Source organism: Zootoca vivipara, chromosome 3 (assembly GCF_963506605.1).
Source record: "Zootoca vivipara chromosome 3, rZooViv1.1, whole genome shotgun sequence".
Classification (NCBI taxonomy): domain Eukaryota; kingdom Metazoa; phylum Chordata; class Lepidosauria; order Squamata; family Lacertidae; genus Zootoca; species Zootoca vivipara.
The window spans coordinates 72709072-72729245 of NC_083278.1; the positions used below are offsets into that span (position 1 = coordinate 72709072).

Here is a 20174-nt window from a genome sequence, read left to right on the forward strand (position 1 = left end):
TAGACTATAATACTTTACAGTACAATCCTATGTGCACTTACCTGAGATTAAGTCCCACTGAACTAAACTGGACCTGCTTCGGAGAGAACCATCACAGAATTGTGTTGTATGTCCTTTTTTTCTTTCACTTCTATTCCCCTCAGCTATCCCTGCTCCTCCCAACACACACAACTGGCAAAATCCAACTGTTGGGGCAGGAGTAGTTTCTCCAGTCCTTTCCACTATTGCAACCCACAAAATTCATCTTGTTTATAAGGTGTTCTGCCTTCCTCTGTGGTGTGCAACTTGACTCACTTGCATCAGCCAGTTGCAAATTCATTCTATATACATCGTGTAGAATGGATCCATTTTCTTTGTGACATTTGGTTGCTTAGGCTTGTGTGATCTGATCTTTGAGGGTAAATGTCTGCTACATGAAAATAATGTTGAAAGGGAGAGGGACTGACTAGATCAGGGTGGTCCAGCCTTTCACACCAAGTGGGTCGCAAGAGTACTTCAACATGGAACCTGCACACTGCCTTACTGTGCAGGGTCGGGAAGTGAATCAAAAATTTGACACCCCTGCCAGCCCTCACAATGACTTTCCAAAGCCAGCTAAGCAAGGTGCCCACTGTTATGGTCTTCAGCAATACCCTGTTTCTTAATGCCATCATTATATGAAGTAACCATTGAAGAAGTATCTCAAAACACAAATAGTTTTGAGATTCTGAAGGTTTAAAGGTGATTCCTTTTTGTTTCAGTCACAGACTGATCTGGCTATAGTCCAGAAGCAGAAGCAGATTGCTGACAAGGCAGTTCCGTTGAGAACAATTTTTAATAGCAAAAGTATGGGTTATGCATACTCAATGAAGGCACCTGAACTCACTTACATTCTCAACCTTTTGTAGTTCATTAGCCCTTTTACTTAAAAACATACAAGCAAAGAGGTTTCCTAGACCTAGCAGAGGGTAGGTAGGCAAGTTCCTCAAGCAAAGCCTCTCTAAAAGAGTTTGAAGGCTGGCAATCCTTGCTGAAAGGAAACTAAAGAGCAATGAATCCCTCCTGGGATAAAAGAACACCTTTTTGTCAACTTGGGAAAGCAAGTTGCCTGGATCCAACAACCTCCACTGAAGCATGTACAAACAATGTAAACAACAGCAAACATGTTAAATTACAGGGGAGGAACATGGAATACATTATGTCTCTTGTATATAAACTGATATACAAAGATTTAGGTACCCTGCTTCTCCAAGATGAAAAATCCTTATTATGATCATTAAAAATCCTTATTAATTCTGTGTCTCATCCCACTATGGGCTATAATCAACCAAGTCATACTCAGAGTAGACCGGACAAACGCAGTGGGTGGTATCCAAATAAACAGATCCACTAGCCCAGATATTTCCACTAGTACAACAGAACTTTTCCCTCTCATCTCCCCACATGCCCCATCTACATCTGTTCTGGGGGTTCCTGCAACTCTATGGAATAGATTTGGGGAGGCCACAGGGGTGCACAGGAAGAGGACAGGGAGAAGTTCTCCCTCTAAATGGACATAAGGTAGCAAAGTCTATTTCAATGCAGTAGCTGGCTGCAACTAAGCTCATTGTTCTCCCCCTGCCCTGCTGAGGTTTTGAAACAGATTCTGTATGAAATGAGGAGATAATTTTTTATTCAAAGGGTGGAAACTTATTCTCTGCAAAAACAAGATTATTTCCAGGTTTAATTTTCACCCCCACCCCCACAAGTGGTAGTCCCTTTAATGGCACTACACTAAGTAAAACACATGCATCCTATATTCATAGCTGCCATGTTTTCCCTTTTCTCGCGAGGAAGCCTATTCAGCATAATTGAATTTCCCTTTTAAAAAAAGGATAACTTGGCAGCTATGCCTATATTCCACATTGCTTCAACAGCAAAAAGTTAACAGCTGGGAGGGAATAGGAACCTTCTGTTGCAAATTAATTCCTTTAGCATGCAACTGTGATTCTGCCCCCCCCTCCCCCAGTTGTTCCTAGTTTGCTTTTACTTTACCTTTTCTCTCCAGAGTCCATAAATATTTGTGTCAAAGTTATTAAGCCATTAAATAAACAATCCAGTCATCATAAAATAAGTTTGACAGCATGGGTGGCATTTGGAAAAGATGTGCTAGATTGTGCTTCAGAGTATTTCATTTCTTCAGCATATGAACAGGTGCTACCCCGAAAACCATTCAAACAGCTGTTAGACAGGCTTTTTTATTATTCAAGACAAAAAGAAACATGCAGTTCTCCAACCATATTCTTAACTACTGGTTTAATTATACCTTTCAATAATAAATTTGAAAAGAGAAAAATGGCAAGTTTTTGATCACATTTGGATTATTGTATTTTGGCTTAATAACCCGAGATACAAATGAGACTTGCACCTACACATGCAGCCAGTGACTTCCCTTCTCCCTTCACAGTATGAATTCAATGCAGAAGTAACCGGTTAACCACAGTTTTCTATTCCATCCAAACTGAGGAATTGTTTAACTAGCTGCTGGGAAAACAAGGCTTTCATTCATTCCATGGCTAATTAAGCCGAGATACAATTCTCCAAACAAGTTATCTGAGTATTCTTTCAAAATAGAAGTATCCTAAACAATGAAGACCTGAAACAGTAAAGTCCTAAGAATTGTTTTTGAGAAATGTTAAAAATTTTACCTGCCTTGAGTCAGTGTTGTCAAACCTTTTAAAAATGCCACACAAAATCCAAAGGCTGGAATAGACTTTGAATTAGCACCTGACACCTGCTCTCTGCCTAGATGTTTGGCAGGTAGGACCAGAAGCAAGTGATATCCTTATGGACTGCTTTTCTGGCCTGAGAATATTCCTTTATGGTAGTTCTGCTGCTTTCTGAAAAATACATTCCAGAAGTGGCAGCGTACGACTATAGTTCCACTCTGGGCTTCCTTTGTGTCTCCCATGCTTTTATCATCAAAATAAAACCACTGGGAAAGGTCATCAAGGGGTAATATATCATCACTATATATTAATGATACCCAGCTGTCTTGCTTTTTCCATTAAAAACTACATTTTTTGACTCCACGGAAGTTGGCAACTATAGTAAGGAGCTTTGCAATGGGGGGGGGGATGACATGAAAGGAAAGGTTACATGCTACTCTCCCCCCTGTGGACCTGATCCAGACTGTGGTAATAGACAGCTCCTTTTTGATCAAATCACACTTTTCAATCAAGGAACTCCCATGCCACATCCAGTTTGACTTTCAAACCAAAAAGGGATCGCACATGAAGTCCTCCAACCTAAGGTTATGAACTTGCAACTCTGAAATGATAATTCTCAGCAAAGAATTAATTCGTACAAATGGTGTTATTCTGTATTAGGCTATAAGGTTTAACAGCAGGAGCATTCCATTTACTAGAAACAAATCACAGTATGAAAGAACTGAACCAGAGTGGTTGAAACGTTGAACTTGGATGAGGGAAGCCAAGGTTCAGGCTGCCACTTGCTCGCTGCATGGCCTTGGGCAAGTCAGAATGAGGTTACGGTGTGACCCTGGGCAAGTCACAGGATGGCTAACCTCCCCAGGCAATTTCTTCTGTCTCTGCAAGAACACACCAATTTTAGCGGCTACAACAAAAAGAAAAAGTCACCCAGCTTTAAATACAACCCCGCTCTTAATTATTTATTTAGGTTATAAATTGTAACTAATTAATATTGTATTTTTATACTACTGATGTTCACCCTGTGAACATTTTTATACTACTGATGTTCACCCAAGACTCCTTGGAGGAAAGACAGGATATTCAGGGCAGAGAAGTGGAGGTTGGAAAGATATGAGGCCAACTCTCTATTGCAAAAAATAATAACAACAGGAAGTCCTTCTCATCCCACAACAGCTAGAAGCAAACATTGCACTTGCACTGTTTGATTCTATGGAAGAATAATCCCAACAGCAGTGAGCAGCACATGCACTAGTCTACTAGGGCAAAGGTTGTACCCAATTTTCTACCCACCTTCCATCTCCTGTGATCACTCTGAGGCCACCTAGGCACTGACGTGATCAGCTGGGGGAAGGATTCAGCTTCATCTCAGACTCTCCCCACCTCCTGTCCAATTCTGCCTCCTCCAACTTCTGTAATCTCCTTTCAATGAGATGATTGTGTAAAAGAGGCTTGGGCCTGGAACATGCCTTCTCCATTCAATTTGATAGTCCTTTGCCCTTGCAATTCTTTTTCCCCCAAAAGGGAAAAAAATTACGGATTCCCACATTAGTTTTAGACCAGCCATGTACAACACTTCAATCGCAAGCCCATGAGCAGCTCGAGGGCGTGGGGAGATGGAGGGAGGCGTGAGGGAGCTGAGGAGAGGTCTGTGTGATGCTGCTAGAAGAGGGGAGGCGGGCTTAGCATGACTTTCCCAATGGGAAAGGGGGTGGCCGAGCTGGGGAGAGGTCTGCATGATGCTGCTGGAAGAGGGGAGGCAGGTTTAGCTTGGCTTTCCCGATGGGGATCAGGAACAGCTGTGTGGCCCCCTATGACAGAGGGGAAGGAGGGAGGGCAGGCACTATCGGGATCCACATCAGCTGTGAGGCTCCCTTTGCGGGGGGGGGGGGAGACTCGGAAGGGAAAGAGTTAACAGAGAGAGGGGGAGAGGGAGAGAAGCTGGCTCCTCAGATCTGTGCAAACTAATATAAAAATATAATTTGACTTCTCTCACTTGTTTAGTTACTTCTCCATCCAGTAACTATTTGGATCTGCCATAATGATATCCAAACATAACTACTGTACCTGTGAAGTAAAGATTTACTTACTTACTTACTAAACTTAAATGACTTCGGAGGGTTGTAGATCACTGCCAGTTTTTGATATTTGTTGGCAGATTGCAGGCAACTCAAGGTTGGACGTGCCTGGTTTTAGACTACCGTATGTACCAAACTCGATAAAGGCTCTGGTGAAACTACTGCTGAGATTTCCAAAAGCAGCTGCAGAGTTCTCTACTAAAATACAAAATCTTCTTGCCAACCTAGAAGTAAAAGGGTTTCTCTAAAAGAAACTGGGGTTGCTTCCCCGCCCCCCCCCCCCCGTAAACCTGTCAATGGATTACTGTTGAGCATTAACGGCTCTGCACATGTTTGCTCGTTCTACTAACTAGGAGATGAGGATTGGGAAGACGCAGACTACACATAATTTAATGCTACAGCCTTTGCTCTATCATTCAACCTCCAAACGACTGGAGAACGGCTAGGATTTGATGAAACCCCAGGTGATAATGCAGCTCATTAAAATGAAAGCCTACCATTAATCTTCTCAAGTCCTTTTCATCCCAACTTATCAAAATTGTTCCCAGCGCACAAGGCTACCTCTTTCTTCTTCTTGGATGCCCCATAGAGCACTTGGCCTTTTGCCTTTGCTTTTCTTCAATGCTTTTCGACAGTCAAAGGAAAGTAACACAAATAATGAAATAGGGAATACCAAAAAAAATTTAAAAAGGAAATGACAGGGCACCTCACTAAGTATTATAAAGAAGTTCATTATTTTGACTTGCTCCCTACTTTTGTTACCCTTCACTGAATGTTCTGCACAGGCATCGCTCAGTCTCATGCAAGGCCCAATACTGTGGCTGTCAATTTGTCTCAAGACCCCAGTGACTAAGCAAGCTGAGCCAAGAGATCTGGTCTCCCTGGGCAACTACAACACCCTACCTAACAGCACAAGATTCATGGGTTGCAACAGGGACTGGCTGGCAATTTCCTCTGGTGAAAGATCTGTCATCAGGGCTGAGCACGGCCTGCACTTTCCCAACTTCACCCACCCACAAGAAGTGCCATGCCCAGCTGAAGTGGGATAGGGCTGGGCAAAGTGCCTGCCAGCCCTGTCCCATCTCAGCTGGGCATGGCAATTATTGTGGGCATGCGGAGTTAGGAAAGTAGGCCATGTGTGGCCCTGACAGATCATTCACCTGCTTTGCAGTTCTGACACACTTTTGCTACTCATTGCATCTGCATCTTCAACCCTCAGGTGGGTAACTAAATGCTTGATATCACATGAGCAAACTTGGCTAGCCAGTTCCCTTCTTAGCCTTGCATTTACTGACTTCTACTATTGTCAGCTGATGAATGGTGAGATCCAAAACCCCCAAGGGTTTTGCTTTACATCTCTAACTTCTATCTGTCATATAATGAGCCCCAAAAGCTATTTTTGTTTTGTTTTCTGACTTTTTAAATTGGCTGTTTTTATTTATTTTTAAAGGATTTTATTGGTTTACAAAGGTAGTAAGTACAATGTCTCATATTTTTTCCCATGTATCATTTTTACACATTAATCTTGATTGTTGAAAAGCAACTGTGTGGGGCTGAAATTGAGATCACAAATTGCAGTCTCTTGGGAGTTTCTCATTAAACACACACCCCTTTGGTTGTATATGACTAAAGGTGCTGTTAGCAGCTGGGAAGGGGAAGGAGGACCAAACTGGGACTCCACATGTCTTCTTTTCCTTCAAAATTTCCTAAACTGTTGCTTAGATTGCTGTAACCCTCCCTATGATCTTCTGATGAAAGGCAGGTAATGAATCTTCTACTACTACTATTTATTGTGATATTAAAAGTGAAATTATTTAACACTTCATTGAAAAGTGCTACTGAGTTCATAACAGGGTTTTTTGTTGTTATATATTTTTCAATTAACAGAGCCTAAAATTAGAACACATCATGGGGGGAGACTGTACTTGGAAAAGGTTGGGAACCGCTACTCTTAACTAATAGTAATGGCTAGTTCAAAACCAGCAAACATCAAGCTGATTTCTAATGCTGGTTTAATTAACCATGGTTAAGGTGAGCCACAATACTGGGCATGAACAATATGACATGCTGTGGTTAACTAAAAGCATAAGTGAATATTTCTAATTGGAGCTCTCAAATGAAACCAATTTCAGTCAAAAGCACAGCAACTTGCATTTGGAGCCATATTTAAAAAGCACCTAATGCAAGTTGTGGCTGCAAAAAGCCACGGCAAGTTTGCTATAAGGCTCCCAACTGTTCCTTTGCAGCTGCAGGCTTACCTGTACCATACCCAACATGTATGAGGTCAGGTGGCTGATAAACAGGGATGGCTTGCCCAAAACAGTATAACTGGGCAAACTGAGAAGCCTCTTGTGCTTGCTGATTGTAAGGTCGGGAGTTTGAATCCATGCAATGAAGTGAGCTCCTGTTGCTTTGTCCCAGGTCCTGCCAACCTAGCAGCTCAAAAGCATACCAGTGCAAGTAGATAAATAGGTACTGCTGCAGCAGGAATGTAAACAGGGTATCCATGCGCTCTGGCTTCTGTCACTGTGTCCCATTGTGCCAGAAGCGGTTTAGTCATGCTGGCCATATGACCCGGAAAGCTGTCTGTGGACAAACGCTGGCTCCCTTGGCCTGAAAGCAGAGATGAGTGTTGTATCCCATAGTCCAGGCATGTCAAACTTGCGAACCTCCATATGTTTTGGACTACAATTCCCATCTTCCCCAACCACTGGTCCTGCTAGCTAGGGATCATGGGAGTTGTAGGCCAAAACATCTGGAGGGCCGCAAGTTTGACATGCCTGCCATAGTCGAATTTGGGTGGACTTAACAATCCAACTCATCTGTCTCCTGAGAAATCTCTATGTGGGACAAGAAGCTACAGTTAGAACTGGATATGGAACAACTGATTGGTTCAAAATTGGGAAAGGAGTACGACAAGGATGTATATTGTCTCCCTGCTTATTTAACTTATATGCAGAATTCATCATGCGAAAGGCTGGACTAGATGAATCCCAAGCCGGAATTAAGATTGCCGGAAGAAATATCAACAACCTCAGATATGCAGATGACACAACCTTGATGGCAGAAAGTGAAGAGGAATTAAAGAACCTTTTAATGAGGGTGAAAGAGAGCGCAAAATATGGTCTGAAGCTCAACATCAAAAAAACCAAGATCATGGCCACTGGTCCCATCACCTCCTGGCAAATAGAAGGGGAAGAAATGGAGGCAGTGAGAGATTTTACTTTCTTGGGCTCCTTGATCACTGCAGATGGTGACAGCAGTCACGAAATTAAAAGACGCCTGCTTCTTGGGAGAAAAGCAATGACAAACCTAGACAGCATCTTAAAAAACAGAGACATCACCTTGCCGACAAAGGTTCGTATAGTTAAAGCCATGGTTTTCCCAGTAGTCATGTATGGAAGTGAGAGCTGGACCATAAAGAAGGCTGATCACCGAAGAATTGATGCTTTTGAATTATGGTGCTGGAGGAGACTCTTGAGAGTCCCATGGACTGCTAGAAGATCAAACCTATCCATTCTTAAGGAAATCAGCCCTGAGTGCTCCCTGGAAGGACAGATCGTGAAGCTGAGGCTCCAATACTTTGGCCACCTCATGAGAAGAGAAGAATCCTTGGAAAAGACCCTGATGTTGGGAAAGATTGAGGGCACTAGGAGAAGGGGACGACAGAGGACAAGATGGTTGGACAGTGTTCTCGAAGCTACGAACATGAGTTTGACCAAACTGCGGGAGGCAGTGCAAGACAGGAGTGCCTGGCGTGCTATGGTCCGTGGGGTCACGAAGAGTCGGACACGACTAAACGACTAAACAACAACAACAAACAATCCAACTAGACTTACCCTACTACTGGGATAGTGGAATGTGCAATCCAGATAAATATAAGGCCTTGCAAGGGAAGAAACAAGGAACACACAAATTTTACATACCCTTCAGACAGGTATGAAGGCTCTCCATGTGTGGAGAAGGAGAAGGTCTGCAGTTCGCTCCTAGTTCCTTAAACCCTTAAGAAAAGCTGTGTCAGCACAGATTCTTTTTTCTAGCACAGGGAGAAGGGAGCCAGCAGTAATGGCAGTCCAGGAGTCCAAATTCCAGAAGTATTTTTTTGCCAGTTTAACTGGAGGATCAATTTTAATCCAGGCTTCCTCAACCTTGGCCCTCCAGATGTTTTAAGACTACAATTCCCATCATCCCTGACCACTGGTCCTGCTAGCTAGGGGTCATGGGAGTTGTAGGCCAAAAACATCCGGAGGGCCAAGGTTGAGGAAGCCTGTTTTAATCTATTGTTAAGAGTTTGCTAATTGTCCTAATTCATCAATTAGAGGCTTGCAAGCTGGTACTTTCAGCGTAATCCTAACAATATCGATGGTAGCCAATTTATGACCTAATTTCCTGAAAGGGAACACACACTTGCATTTGAGGCAATAACACAGAGGTGGGGGCCCTGTGGGCCTCCAGAAGGTATCGGGCTACAACTACCACACCTGACCATTGAGCATGCTGGTTGGGGTTGATGGGAGTACATCACCATGTGAAGGGTCACGGGTTTCCCAACACCTGCAATTATTTTTCAATGCATATAATGCTCCTTTCCCTCCAACACTGCAACTTTTTTTCCCACAACAGCCATTTCACACAAACAACTCCCCATGTGAAAATGAAGTGGCAGAGGATGTGAGTTTATCATGCCAAGAATAAGCATACTGAAGAGCCATAATAAGCCCATTCCATATTTACGAGGAAAGAAAGACCAAGAATAACACTGCGTGTTTTCATGAGCAGGAGTTCGTTCTGCAAGTCCCTGAATTAAAATGGTACAACTCTATATACACCATAGCTGAGAGCAACTACTCAGAACTAGTAATCAGCAAACTCATCTAGCCTAAATTCACAATTGGATCAACTTAACTTCAAAAGCTCCTTGCAAGTAATCAGTTCACATAGATATATGGCAAAAGAGATGTTATTCATCCAGCAGCCCTCTGGATGGAGAGTAAGAGGTGAATAATAGGATACAGCCCCCAACAGCTTATCCCAAATAGAATGTAGCCTTGACAAGAGAAAAAAGAAAAGGGAAAAATATTTTCCATTGCTGTCTTACCATCATATTTTTTTTCATTTTTCATTTAGAACTTAGGCAAATTCTAAACCAAGAAATGGGGAACCACAGCTTCATCACTACTCGGAACAGTTTAAACTGAAACCAAATATGTACACATTGGTTACATATTTAGATACGCTACTAGACAGCTGGGAGAATGCACAGAGCTAAAAGGAATGAAGATTCGGCGCCCAGAAACGCAATAAATTATCATGGCTTCTAAACAGTGTGATATTTGAAGCCAGAGAATATCATCTACTTACCATTCATTCTGGGATCAAACCCTGCTTAATTATAGAAGACCACCATTTTCAACTCTGGAGTGCAAGCTAGGCTTTAGAGATTGAATTGTAAATTCAAACAGCATACATCTGTTGCATAGCACATAATATGTAGACGCATGACCAGATCCCATATTAAGGCAGACATTCAGCAAAACATACCTCTGTTGCCTACCACATCCTTAGGTTCGCATCATTGCACCTTTTAAAAGCATGAACACCGCCCTATAACACAACAACTACCAGAAAACATAGTGTCAAGATAGGGAGAGAGGGAGAAACATCCTGTAGTTTGGGCAGGCTCTCCTGCTGAATACAAAAAAGCAGCCTAGAAGCAAAATATGTAGGGCTTGAATATACATGAACTATATCCATGTCAATAACAAGAAACACACTCCTTTTGACCATATTAGACTATCTCCTACAGTGGTACAGTGGTACCTCTGGATACAAATTTAATTCGTTCTGGGGGTCCGTTCTTACCCCGAAACATTCACATCCAGAAGCGCCCATTCTGCACTTGCAGCGGTAGTCCGCTTCTGCACAGGCGGCAAAAACCTTTCCATTACTTCCAGATTTGCCACGTGCATAGCCCAAAGCATTTGTATTGAGGTGTTTGTAGCTAGAGGTACCACTGTACACCAAAGCCATTTGTTTTAAAGTGGTTTATGAAGGATATATTTTCCTAAAGTAAAGCAGTTAGGTCATGCTTTTAAAAAAGCAGTGGGAAATCATCTCACTCAATTTTTACTAACTTAAGTGGTAACCTATACTGCTATTATTTTTCACTATTAGCACACATTATAGGACTTCAATCCCTGCATGAATCTACCGGTATTACAGCTGATCAGCAGTACATAAGTACAGGCACACTGTCATGCATCTTACGACTGAAGAATAATGGACCTTGTTTCCTGGTGCCAAATTTGGACCAAGAATCTCTGTTTTTTTAAGGAGATACAAGATATGAAGAGAACTTTGCTAGTTCAGCAGCAACAATCAGTGTCAGTGATCTACAGCGACCTTGGCTATGAAGGTACACATTCTTCCAGGTTTAAAAATGTAGGGCATATGTAGCTATCAACTTTTGATATGTGCCAACCTCCTGCTTTTATAATTTGTTTGTGGATCTAATAACTGTTTGTAACACTTTGTTGTTGTTATTCTGTGACTAACTTGGCTTTCACAGACTTCTGGCACGGAGGCTAAAAAGCATTGTGTAAGTCCATTATTTGTCATTGATACAAATCCAAATTTCAGTTAAGCTCCTCATCAATAAAGAAAAGGTAATGAACCCGTCAACTGTGCCAGCTAATTCTCTAGCTGTACTGCTTAGACCTACATTTAGCAACATTCTTTAAAAGGCTCTAGCTTGTCAACCACACAAGCAGCTGGCACCGATGGACAATGCACTTGCCATATCAAAGAAGCCTATGCAAGTGAAAACTCTTTATTTTTGCCCATTGTTTTGCTCATTATTTTTGCCTGCAGCCTACACAACCAAAAGTACTTCCAACATAACCAAGCTTACTATGAACAGCCAACAGAATCCTGTTCTTTATATGCACATATTTACTGTACCATAAAGATATCACAACTTCCTGTCCTGCTGCAGTGAGTGTCAAGTATCTATCTGAAGACTGCCAGTATGACCGACAGGAGATTTGAGTTTGACTCTCATGATCTGACCGTATAAATCTCAACTACATTTGCATGATTCTCATGGGGAAGCAGTATGTATTAATTACCTCCACCAGGGGACTTCCATCACTGAATGACAGACTGCACTGTGGAAAGAAGGCATGATTTCCTGTCTCCTGTGGAGTAGAATTCAACATTGTGCCAACATGATCATTCCATCAGCACATGAATTTTGCTTGCTAAATGAAATGATATCCCCTCTACTCCCCCGACACATTCTGGGAGTTTTCCTGACCCTCCAGAGCAGATCTGGGGACATAGGGGAACACATCAGGGAAGGAGAGGAAGGAAAACCTTGTCACACTACCAAGAGTCCTTGCACTGACTTCAGTGCAAGGTTTAGTTGAATCCAGCCCAATGCTTTTAGATGCAGGCAATGAGGCTGTACCCTCTCTGCAGGAACCACAACTGGCTAATGGGATTAGCCAATCATTTTGCCATAGAGGTGGCAAATGCATCTTGACATCTGATAATAAGGTAGGACATAGGCAGACAGATTTGTTTAAATGGCAGATTTGTTTAAATGGCAGGAGTTGGATCATGCTCGGTCTCTGCTCCTGCCAACCTAGCAATTCGGAAGCACGTCAAAATGCAAGTAGATAAATAGGTACCGCTACAGCGGGAAGGTAAACGGCGTCTCCGAGCACTGCTCTGGTTAGCCAGAAGCGGCTTTGTCATGCTGGCCACATGAACCACAAGCTGTACGCCGGCTCCCTTGGCCAATAACACGAGATGAGCACGCAACTCCAGAGTCGGTTACGACTGGACCTAATGGTCAGGGGTCCCTTTACCTTTACCTATTTCTGACAAGAATACAAGCTGTTTTAATATATCATATTGAAGAAAAGCTGCTATTAAGATAACATGCTAAACATTAAACACAGTTCTAATTTCTCACAGCAGGTTATTTATTGTATTTTTTACAATTATTTTGTCATTCAGCTGTCACCCAGAGAGAACATCAAAAGAAAGCCAGATGTTTTACTAATGGAAGTGAAGAAAACATTTAGCAATTAAAGCTATAAAAAGTAGCGTTTAACTACTTCACTATGAACATAGCACTAAACAGCTGGTTAAGCCTAGAAAAAGCAGTTGTCAATTTGTGAAAACCATACTTTAAAAACTGTATCTCAGTAGGATTTTTCATAACAAAGTGAATTACCCAGTGCCTAAATTTTTGTTTGAGGTCATGAAGAATTTTCAGCACAACCAGAACAGTGTTTTAGTAATTAAGCAATCAATGATACAGCATGCTAAAGAACATCTATTGCCAATATTCCCCTGATATTATGAGTACTGATTGATAGTCCTTCTTCAAAAGCCACACAATATATACCGCAGCCACCTCCTTTTCTGGCAGTGCAAATCTTGACACAACTCTGCCATTTGCATGATTCTCAAGCTTTTTACCATATGTGGCAAGTTTAACCCTAATCTGATGAACTCCCTAAAGCAAGTTACGCAGCAGTGGTTTCATGAACAGTCATGCAGATGGAAGCTGCCATTATGTGGTTAAGCACTTTCAGCTAAATCAAACTAACCTGGTTTACCAATAGTAGTATGGTTTTCATCTTCCACAAAAGGACTGTGGCAGACAGACAGCAGGCATGAAATGTAAACTTGCTTATTTTATGCAATCTGCAAGATAGGTTGGAAGAGGAGGAAAGGACAGAGAATGAAGAAAGAACTGAGTGGAGGGGGTCCTCTTCCCATTCCTTTGAACCTCCTGGGAAACTCAACAAACCAGTTGTATCTGAAACTGGGTGTGGTGAAGGCAGCTGAATGGGACACAGCTGTGGGTAGCCTGAGGAAATGCTTATCCACCTTGAGCCTGCCCGTAAAATGCAAATCTAGAGTGAGAGACTAGGGTGAAGACCACTGTTTCCAGGAACTGTTCTCATTGTGAGACCTTCATGGGTGAGGTGAGAATATGTTGGACCAGTGAGTTGGACCCAGAGACTAAGAGGGAGGGTGTGTCAGAAGGAAAATAAATAAACGATATAGAAATCAAATAATCAATCTCAATAGAAAGGACAGATCTTGTAGGATAACCAGTCTCGTATAACAACATGCTTAAGTCTAATTAATGCATGATGGGGTTAATGCCACAAAGTAAGTTGTCCTGCCAGGCTTAACCTACGTCACTTCCCATAACCAGGTGCAGTAGTAAGATGTAGTTAGGACACCAGACAAATACAAAACATGACAGAGCTAGTTTTGATTTGCATATTCAGTGTAAAGAAAAATGTATTACTAAAAAATCACTTATGAATGACTTTCAAGTTGCTAGCACACCTTTTAAAGCAGCTTAAGCTAAAATTTATTTTTAACAATTCAAGTTACATATGGCTTTAAAAAAAGAGGAAGAAGGGAATCCTTCAACAGCTTCTGCAGATGACTGGAAAACTGCTAGGACCGCCTCATTCAATAAGCCACTGTTCACCTGCCTGGCAAACATCCATATACAGTGGTACCTCTACTTACAAATTTAATGCATTCCGAACGCACATTCGTAGGTCAAAAAAAATTGTAAGTCGAATCCCATAGGAATGCATTGGGAGAAAAAATTCGTAAGTCTATCTAAAAACCCTATCTAAGCCCTATCTAAAAATTTGTAAGTAGAAAAAATCCTATCTAAACAGCATCCAAGATGGCGGACAGAGCTCCATTTGTAAGTAAAAACATTCGTAAGTCGAGTCATTCGTAAGTAGAGGTACCACTGTATATGAGAGGGACTTAAGTCACCAGCATGCAGCAGTAATGGCAAGTTATTCATCTTCAGTTAATTAAGTAATATTTTACACTTACACACACACACAGCTACCGTACTATAATTTGCAACTTGTCAATTTCACTATTTTTAGCATCACATTTAGTGAGAGCTGTCTATTCAGTAGGGGGGACTTGACTTCCATTTTTTGGGATTCTCAGTTAGAATTCAGGAGTACATTGTGGTATTTATTATTCCATGTCCTTCAAAAGAAAAATATATCTAGTATACATGGGCGTACCCAGCGTGGGGCAGGGGGCAGCTGCCCCCCTAGAAGCAGGGCTGGCGCAGCCGTGGGCGAGAGTGGCCCTGCCGGCGGGGCTGGTGGGCAGAGGCGGGGAGCACAGCCCGGCAGAGCGTGAGTTCAGCGTTCCCGCCCACCGCGCCATGCCCTCCCTCCAGCTCCCCGTCGCACCCTCCGGCAAGGCCAAGCGTGGCGGGGAACCAGAGAGCACGACGGGAAGCTGGAGAGAGGGCACGGCGCGGTGGGCGGGAACGCCGAACTCATGCTCTGCCGGGCTGTGCTCCGCCTCTGCCCACCAGCCCCGCCAGCAGCGCCACTCTCACCCACAGCTGTGCGCTCCGTCGGGGTCCTGGCCATAGTGCACCGGGGACAGCCCGGCGGGCCAGAGCGAGCACCTTGGCTGCGTGCTGTCGGCGGACCCCTGGCACCGCCGACTGCAAAAAGCTTCGCGGTGCCTAGGTGAGACCGGAGTCAGTTTCACCTGGGCTCCGTAGCCCCGCCCATGTTCCCCCCTAGTTTTGATCCTTTGTACACCCCTGCTAGTATACCATCAATATGCTAAAGTATTTATTTCCAATATATTTATAACCAACCTTTCATCAAAGAAGCTCAAGGGAGCATACCTCATCCCCCCCCGCTCCATTTTATCCTAATAGCCCTGGGTTCTAATCTCACCTCTATCTCATGAACTCACAAGGTGCTTTTAGGCAAGCCACTCTCCCTCAACCTTAGGCTCACACCTGGGTGAAATAGTACCAATTTACATTACAGAGTTGTAGTGTAAGGCACATGTTAAGCACACTGAACATTGTAAGCACTATACAAAAAAGCACTATCGTCGTTAAACTGCTAGTGAGCCAATCTAGAAGAGTTTTCTCAAAGCTCTGCTAATCTTGTCTCCAGAACTCTGCAAGTCCTGTGTTCCACTGGGACCACATAACATTTGGAACAAGGCACTGACAGATTAATGGATATTGAAAGCCATTTGAAACCTGTTTTTTAACTTAAGATTCAAAAGATGAGACTTATAGAAGAGCTGGAAATCTCTTGCCCAAAGCAGGAAAATATTTTAACCTTCCATACAGTAATGTTGTGGAATGACTACAGTACTCTGTCTGCCTACCACAAATCCCTTAAGCAAAAGTTAAGGCACAATTTTTCCTACAGCCACAAAATATTTCATACTGGACAAGATTTCACAGCTATGGAAATGAGTTCGGTAGAGGCACCAACAGATGTTGATAATCAAGGTGTAATGTTTATTTATTTATAGGATACCAGTACCTAACGACTATACCAATCTTTTTTATTTTGTATAAAATGTAAGGTAGTACGGTAGTATAAATAAGTGAAATTTATCACCCAATGCATTTCCATAAGCATAAGCTGATATTAATATATACTCAATATACACAATCACAGTCTGCATCACAGGGTTGAAATTAAAAGAGAATGGAAGCACATTGCCCTCATTGGAAAAATGTTACCGTATATGCCTGGACATCTCAATAAGAATTCAGTTAGCTCTGCATAATACTCAAGGGTGGGAGGAGCACTCTTCAATTTGCAAGTCTATGTGACACTCCTTCATCAAGATTAGCTTGGTGAATAAGTGAGTCAGTGTGAGATTAAAGGTTAGAGTGCTACTACTACCATAGGAACCAGGAAGCCAGTGGTTTGATAGATCTTGTGACCTGGCCTTGAAGGTCACTATGTAACCTAAGGATTATTCCTACCCCATAGCCGCCCTAACCTACCATACAAGGTTGTTGTGAAGATAATAGAAGATGGGGGAGGCCCATACACATCTCCATTAGCACAGAAATAAAGAATAATAAATATAATAAATATATTACCATTTCAATGTTGTACTACAAACTAAAGCCCTATATAGGCTCACCACCACCCCACTTCTTTCTCTCTCCTATAGCTTGTACCTCCTCTACTAGTCCTTCTGGCTACCAATGGACCAGTTTCCATAGAATACTTATATATACAGACAGGCAGACATACGAACGAAAGCAGTGACCAGAAGTGAGATAACACCAAGGATAAGTGACAGAACAGGGGAGCGCGCCCAAAAACTGGCTGAACTTAGTAACTGAATGAAGTATCACTTGAGTACCATGTAAACTAAATAATCAAGATTTCAATATAGTCAATCTGATATATTAAAGTTGTAATTATTTGCTTTGTAAGTAATTAAAGTGAATTTCCCGATTTCCCCAGCAGTAGGATTTCTATTCATAAAGCACGCACACCACTTCAAGTTTTATTTCAAAGTCTGACATCCCCTGTTAATGAGCCTTTTACAACAATTTCAAAAGCTATTACGTTTACACACCTCTTCCTCTGCTTACAATTACTAGGCCATTCTAAAGGTTGGAATTAAATGTTATGCTTCACTGAGAGAAAATAGAATCCTAAATCACCAATCCGTGTATAATTGTTCATTTCCCCCACTTGTGGTCACAGACCTTCAGCTCAACTGGGCCATTACTTCAGACTTTCTCCACTTTAGATCCATGTTAAGTTTGTAGCTCATTTTTGTAATTCTAACCTTTTACATTTCACATTCCTTAGCTCCTAAAATGACAGGTTTTATTCTCAACTTTGAGCACACTAATCATAACACCCAAAATGACAACTATGCTAATGAAAGCTTTCATGGACATAGGGCAACAATTCATTTGTTTACTCCTTTGGACCAGCACTTTGAAGCACTAATGTGGTCACTGGTTCTGAAAGAGTGACAATATCACAATCAATGCCGATTTTTGGCACACATGACTAACTGGCTTGGTTGGAGAATCAAGTTAAAATAGTACTAGCAAGAATTTATTGTGCTTCTATGATCAGTTTATTACTTCCTGAATTCATATTGTGACAATTTACAACATAATATTTCTGGCAACATACTATATTGTGTTTCCAATACTTAATCCTCGTACTTCTATTTGGCAAAGCAAGAAAATAAGAAAACTTTCAAATCATCTTGAAGTCAGTTCTTGGTACTGTATCCCTTTTATATACCAGCAACTCGCAATATATGAAAGGAATCCCTGGATTTCAAAATTTTGCATTTTTTATTTATTTAAAGCAAGATAATTCCATTATAAAGACAGACTGTCAAACCACTGAACTTAACTCCAATATAAAAAATTTCCAGGACTGAGAAAAAACCTCTAATTTTCGGGCAGTGGTGGCTACTTGTAGCTCTTTAGATGTCACTAAACTACAAGACCCAACAGCCCCAGCCGGTATGATAAATGGTTTAGCAACACTGAGACTCTGGACAAGAGTTAGTACCACTGCTCTATGGCTCCAATTCACATATTGCCTGAAATATTTCCTGCTCAATGAACTATCATGATAGGCCACCTGAAAGATTAAAACAGCTTAGTGAAGCAACTGTTTCAGCACTGCACATATTCAGCACTACCCAAATATTCACAGAATTATTTCAAGAGGACAAAGCCAAAGAACAGGCACTGTACTGGAAAAGAGACCTGCTCTTTACATTCCAGAAATCTGAAGATCAACCCACTGGACCCAATTATAGCTAAAGAACACATCACTAAACAAATACAGTGGAAAGTGGTCAATTGTTTGGAAAAATCACATTCACTAATTTCACTTCTAGCTTCAGCAGTATTTATACCCTCAATACTGGGCAGGGGGTGGAGGTGAGATACAGTACTTCACATAGACAAGAGGGGCAATGAAAGTATTTCCAAGGTCGGAGCCTATGCAGAAGAGAGAATCGTCACGCCATAAACAAGCAATTCATCCAGAGAAGTGTCAATCCGTAGCAATTCTTACCAGCTTCCCCCCTTTCCCCCTAACAACGCTCCCTCCCATGCCAATTCCCCCACAAACTGCGACGTGGCTCGCTTCAGTTGGCTGCGAAGCGACTCGTGCAATGACGAGTTGGAAACCAGGCTTAAGTCCACAAAGAAACCATCTGCTTAATTTCTTTTATTTTCTTTTTCTATTTTTTTTTTTTACAGAGAAAAACGGGGAGAGTCAGGCGCGCTTCTGTGTTCCTCTCCGAAGAGAGCCAGCAAGGGGGGGGAGGGGGGAGGCAGGCGATCCCTCGCGCTTGGAGGGCGAACTCCTTCCACTCCTCCCTAGGCAGAGAGCGAGAGAGAGAAGGGGAGGCAGCAGCAGCCTAACCTCGTGTCGATTCCTGGATGGGGTGGAGACGGAAAGCGGAAGAGGGAGACGCTGGAGGGGAAACCCCCCACTCCACCCCCACAGCCAGAGTCTCGCCTCCCTCCCCCTCCCCACGTCGCAGGCGGCTTTCCCTCCCCTGCAAGACAAGGAAGCAGTGCCCTCTCCCTCACCGACCGAAGGAAAAGCCCCATCGACCCCCGAAATAGAGAAGGGGGAAGCGGGCAACTGGGGGGGAGCGCCATATTTTACGGCGCTGCTTTCTGCCGCCCAAACCCCATTTCGAAGGGACTCCTCGTCCCGTGGGGAAAAGGAGGGCGGTAGGAGAAAGGAGCTCGCCTCCTCTTTCGCCCATCGGGGAGGCGAGAAGAGACGCGGGGGCAGCCGAGGGAGGGGACGGGGGGCTCCTTCCCGCTCAGCTTCGGAGCGGGAGACGTGAGGAGGAGGAGAAGGAAGCCGGTCCTCGAAGCTAGGCGCGTGGGGCGGGGAAGAGGCGGCGCCGCGCGGTTCTGCGGGCGACGGGACGGGCAGGGCGGCTGGCTGAGGTGAGCCGCGGGGAGAGAGGAAAGGCAGGGAGCGGGACGCCGCCGTCACGGGGAGGCGGCGGGACCGGCATTGTTCCGCCACCGGAGGAAGCCGGTCAGGGAGCCGCGACGTCGCCTGGCCGGTGTGGGCGCCTGCCTGCCTGGCGCTCTCCTTGCTCACCTTCCTGCCGCCTCCGGCGAGCGCGGCGCTACCGCCCGAGTACATGTAGTAGGCGATGCCCAGCACCCAGAGGAAAGCGAAGCAGAGCATCAGCCGAGACCGGCGCCGCATTCTCCCGCCCGCCCAATGCTGCAGCAGCGGCACCAGCCGCCGCCAGGCCAGCAGGAAACGGGCAGCAGGCGCCGCCGCCGCTACCTCCGCTGCCGCCGCCGCTGCTGCCGCGCAGGGTCAGGGGGCAGAGGGCGACGGCCCACCCCCTGGCCAATCGCGAGCCGGCCTGCCCCGCGAGGGGCGGGGCCAGGCGCGTCGCCATGGTTGCAGCACGCTAAGCCTCCTGGGGTCCCTCCCACCGAGGCGGGGGGGGGGGGCGCCTCGCGCGGCCTAAGCGCGTAGTGGGAGGGGTCCTCATCCGGCGAGACGGACATGAGATCTGTGCC

At 43.8% G+C, this 20174-nt stretch overlaps 1 protein-coding gene across 1 annotated transcript in view; it reads right to left on the bottom strand.

Annotated features, from left to right (window-relative positions):
- GALNT2 (polypeptide N-acetylgalactosaminyltransferase 2) overlaps window positions 1-19938 on the bottom strand; it is a 65143-nt gene extending 45205 nt beyond the window's left edge. Inside the window, exon 1 of the mRNA XM_035108474.2 lies at window positions 19738-19938. Within this exon, the coding sequence (XP_034964365.1) occupies window positions 19738-19848 (111 nt within the window). The 5' untranslated portion in view covers window positions 19849-19938. The remainder of the gene's footprint in view (window positions 1-19737) is intronic.
- Between the last annotated feature and the right edge of the window lie 236 nt (window positions 19939-20174).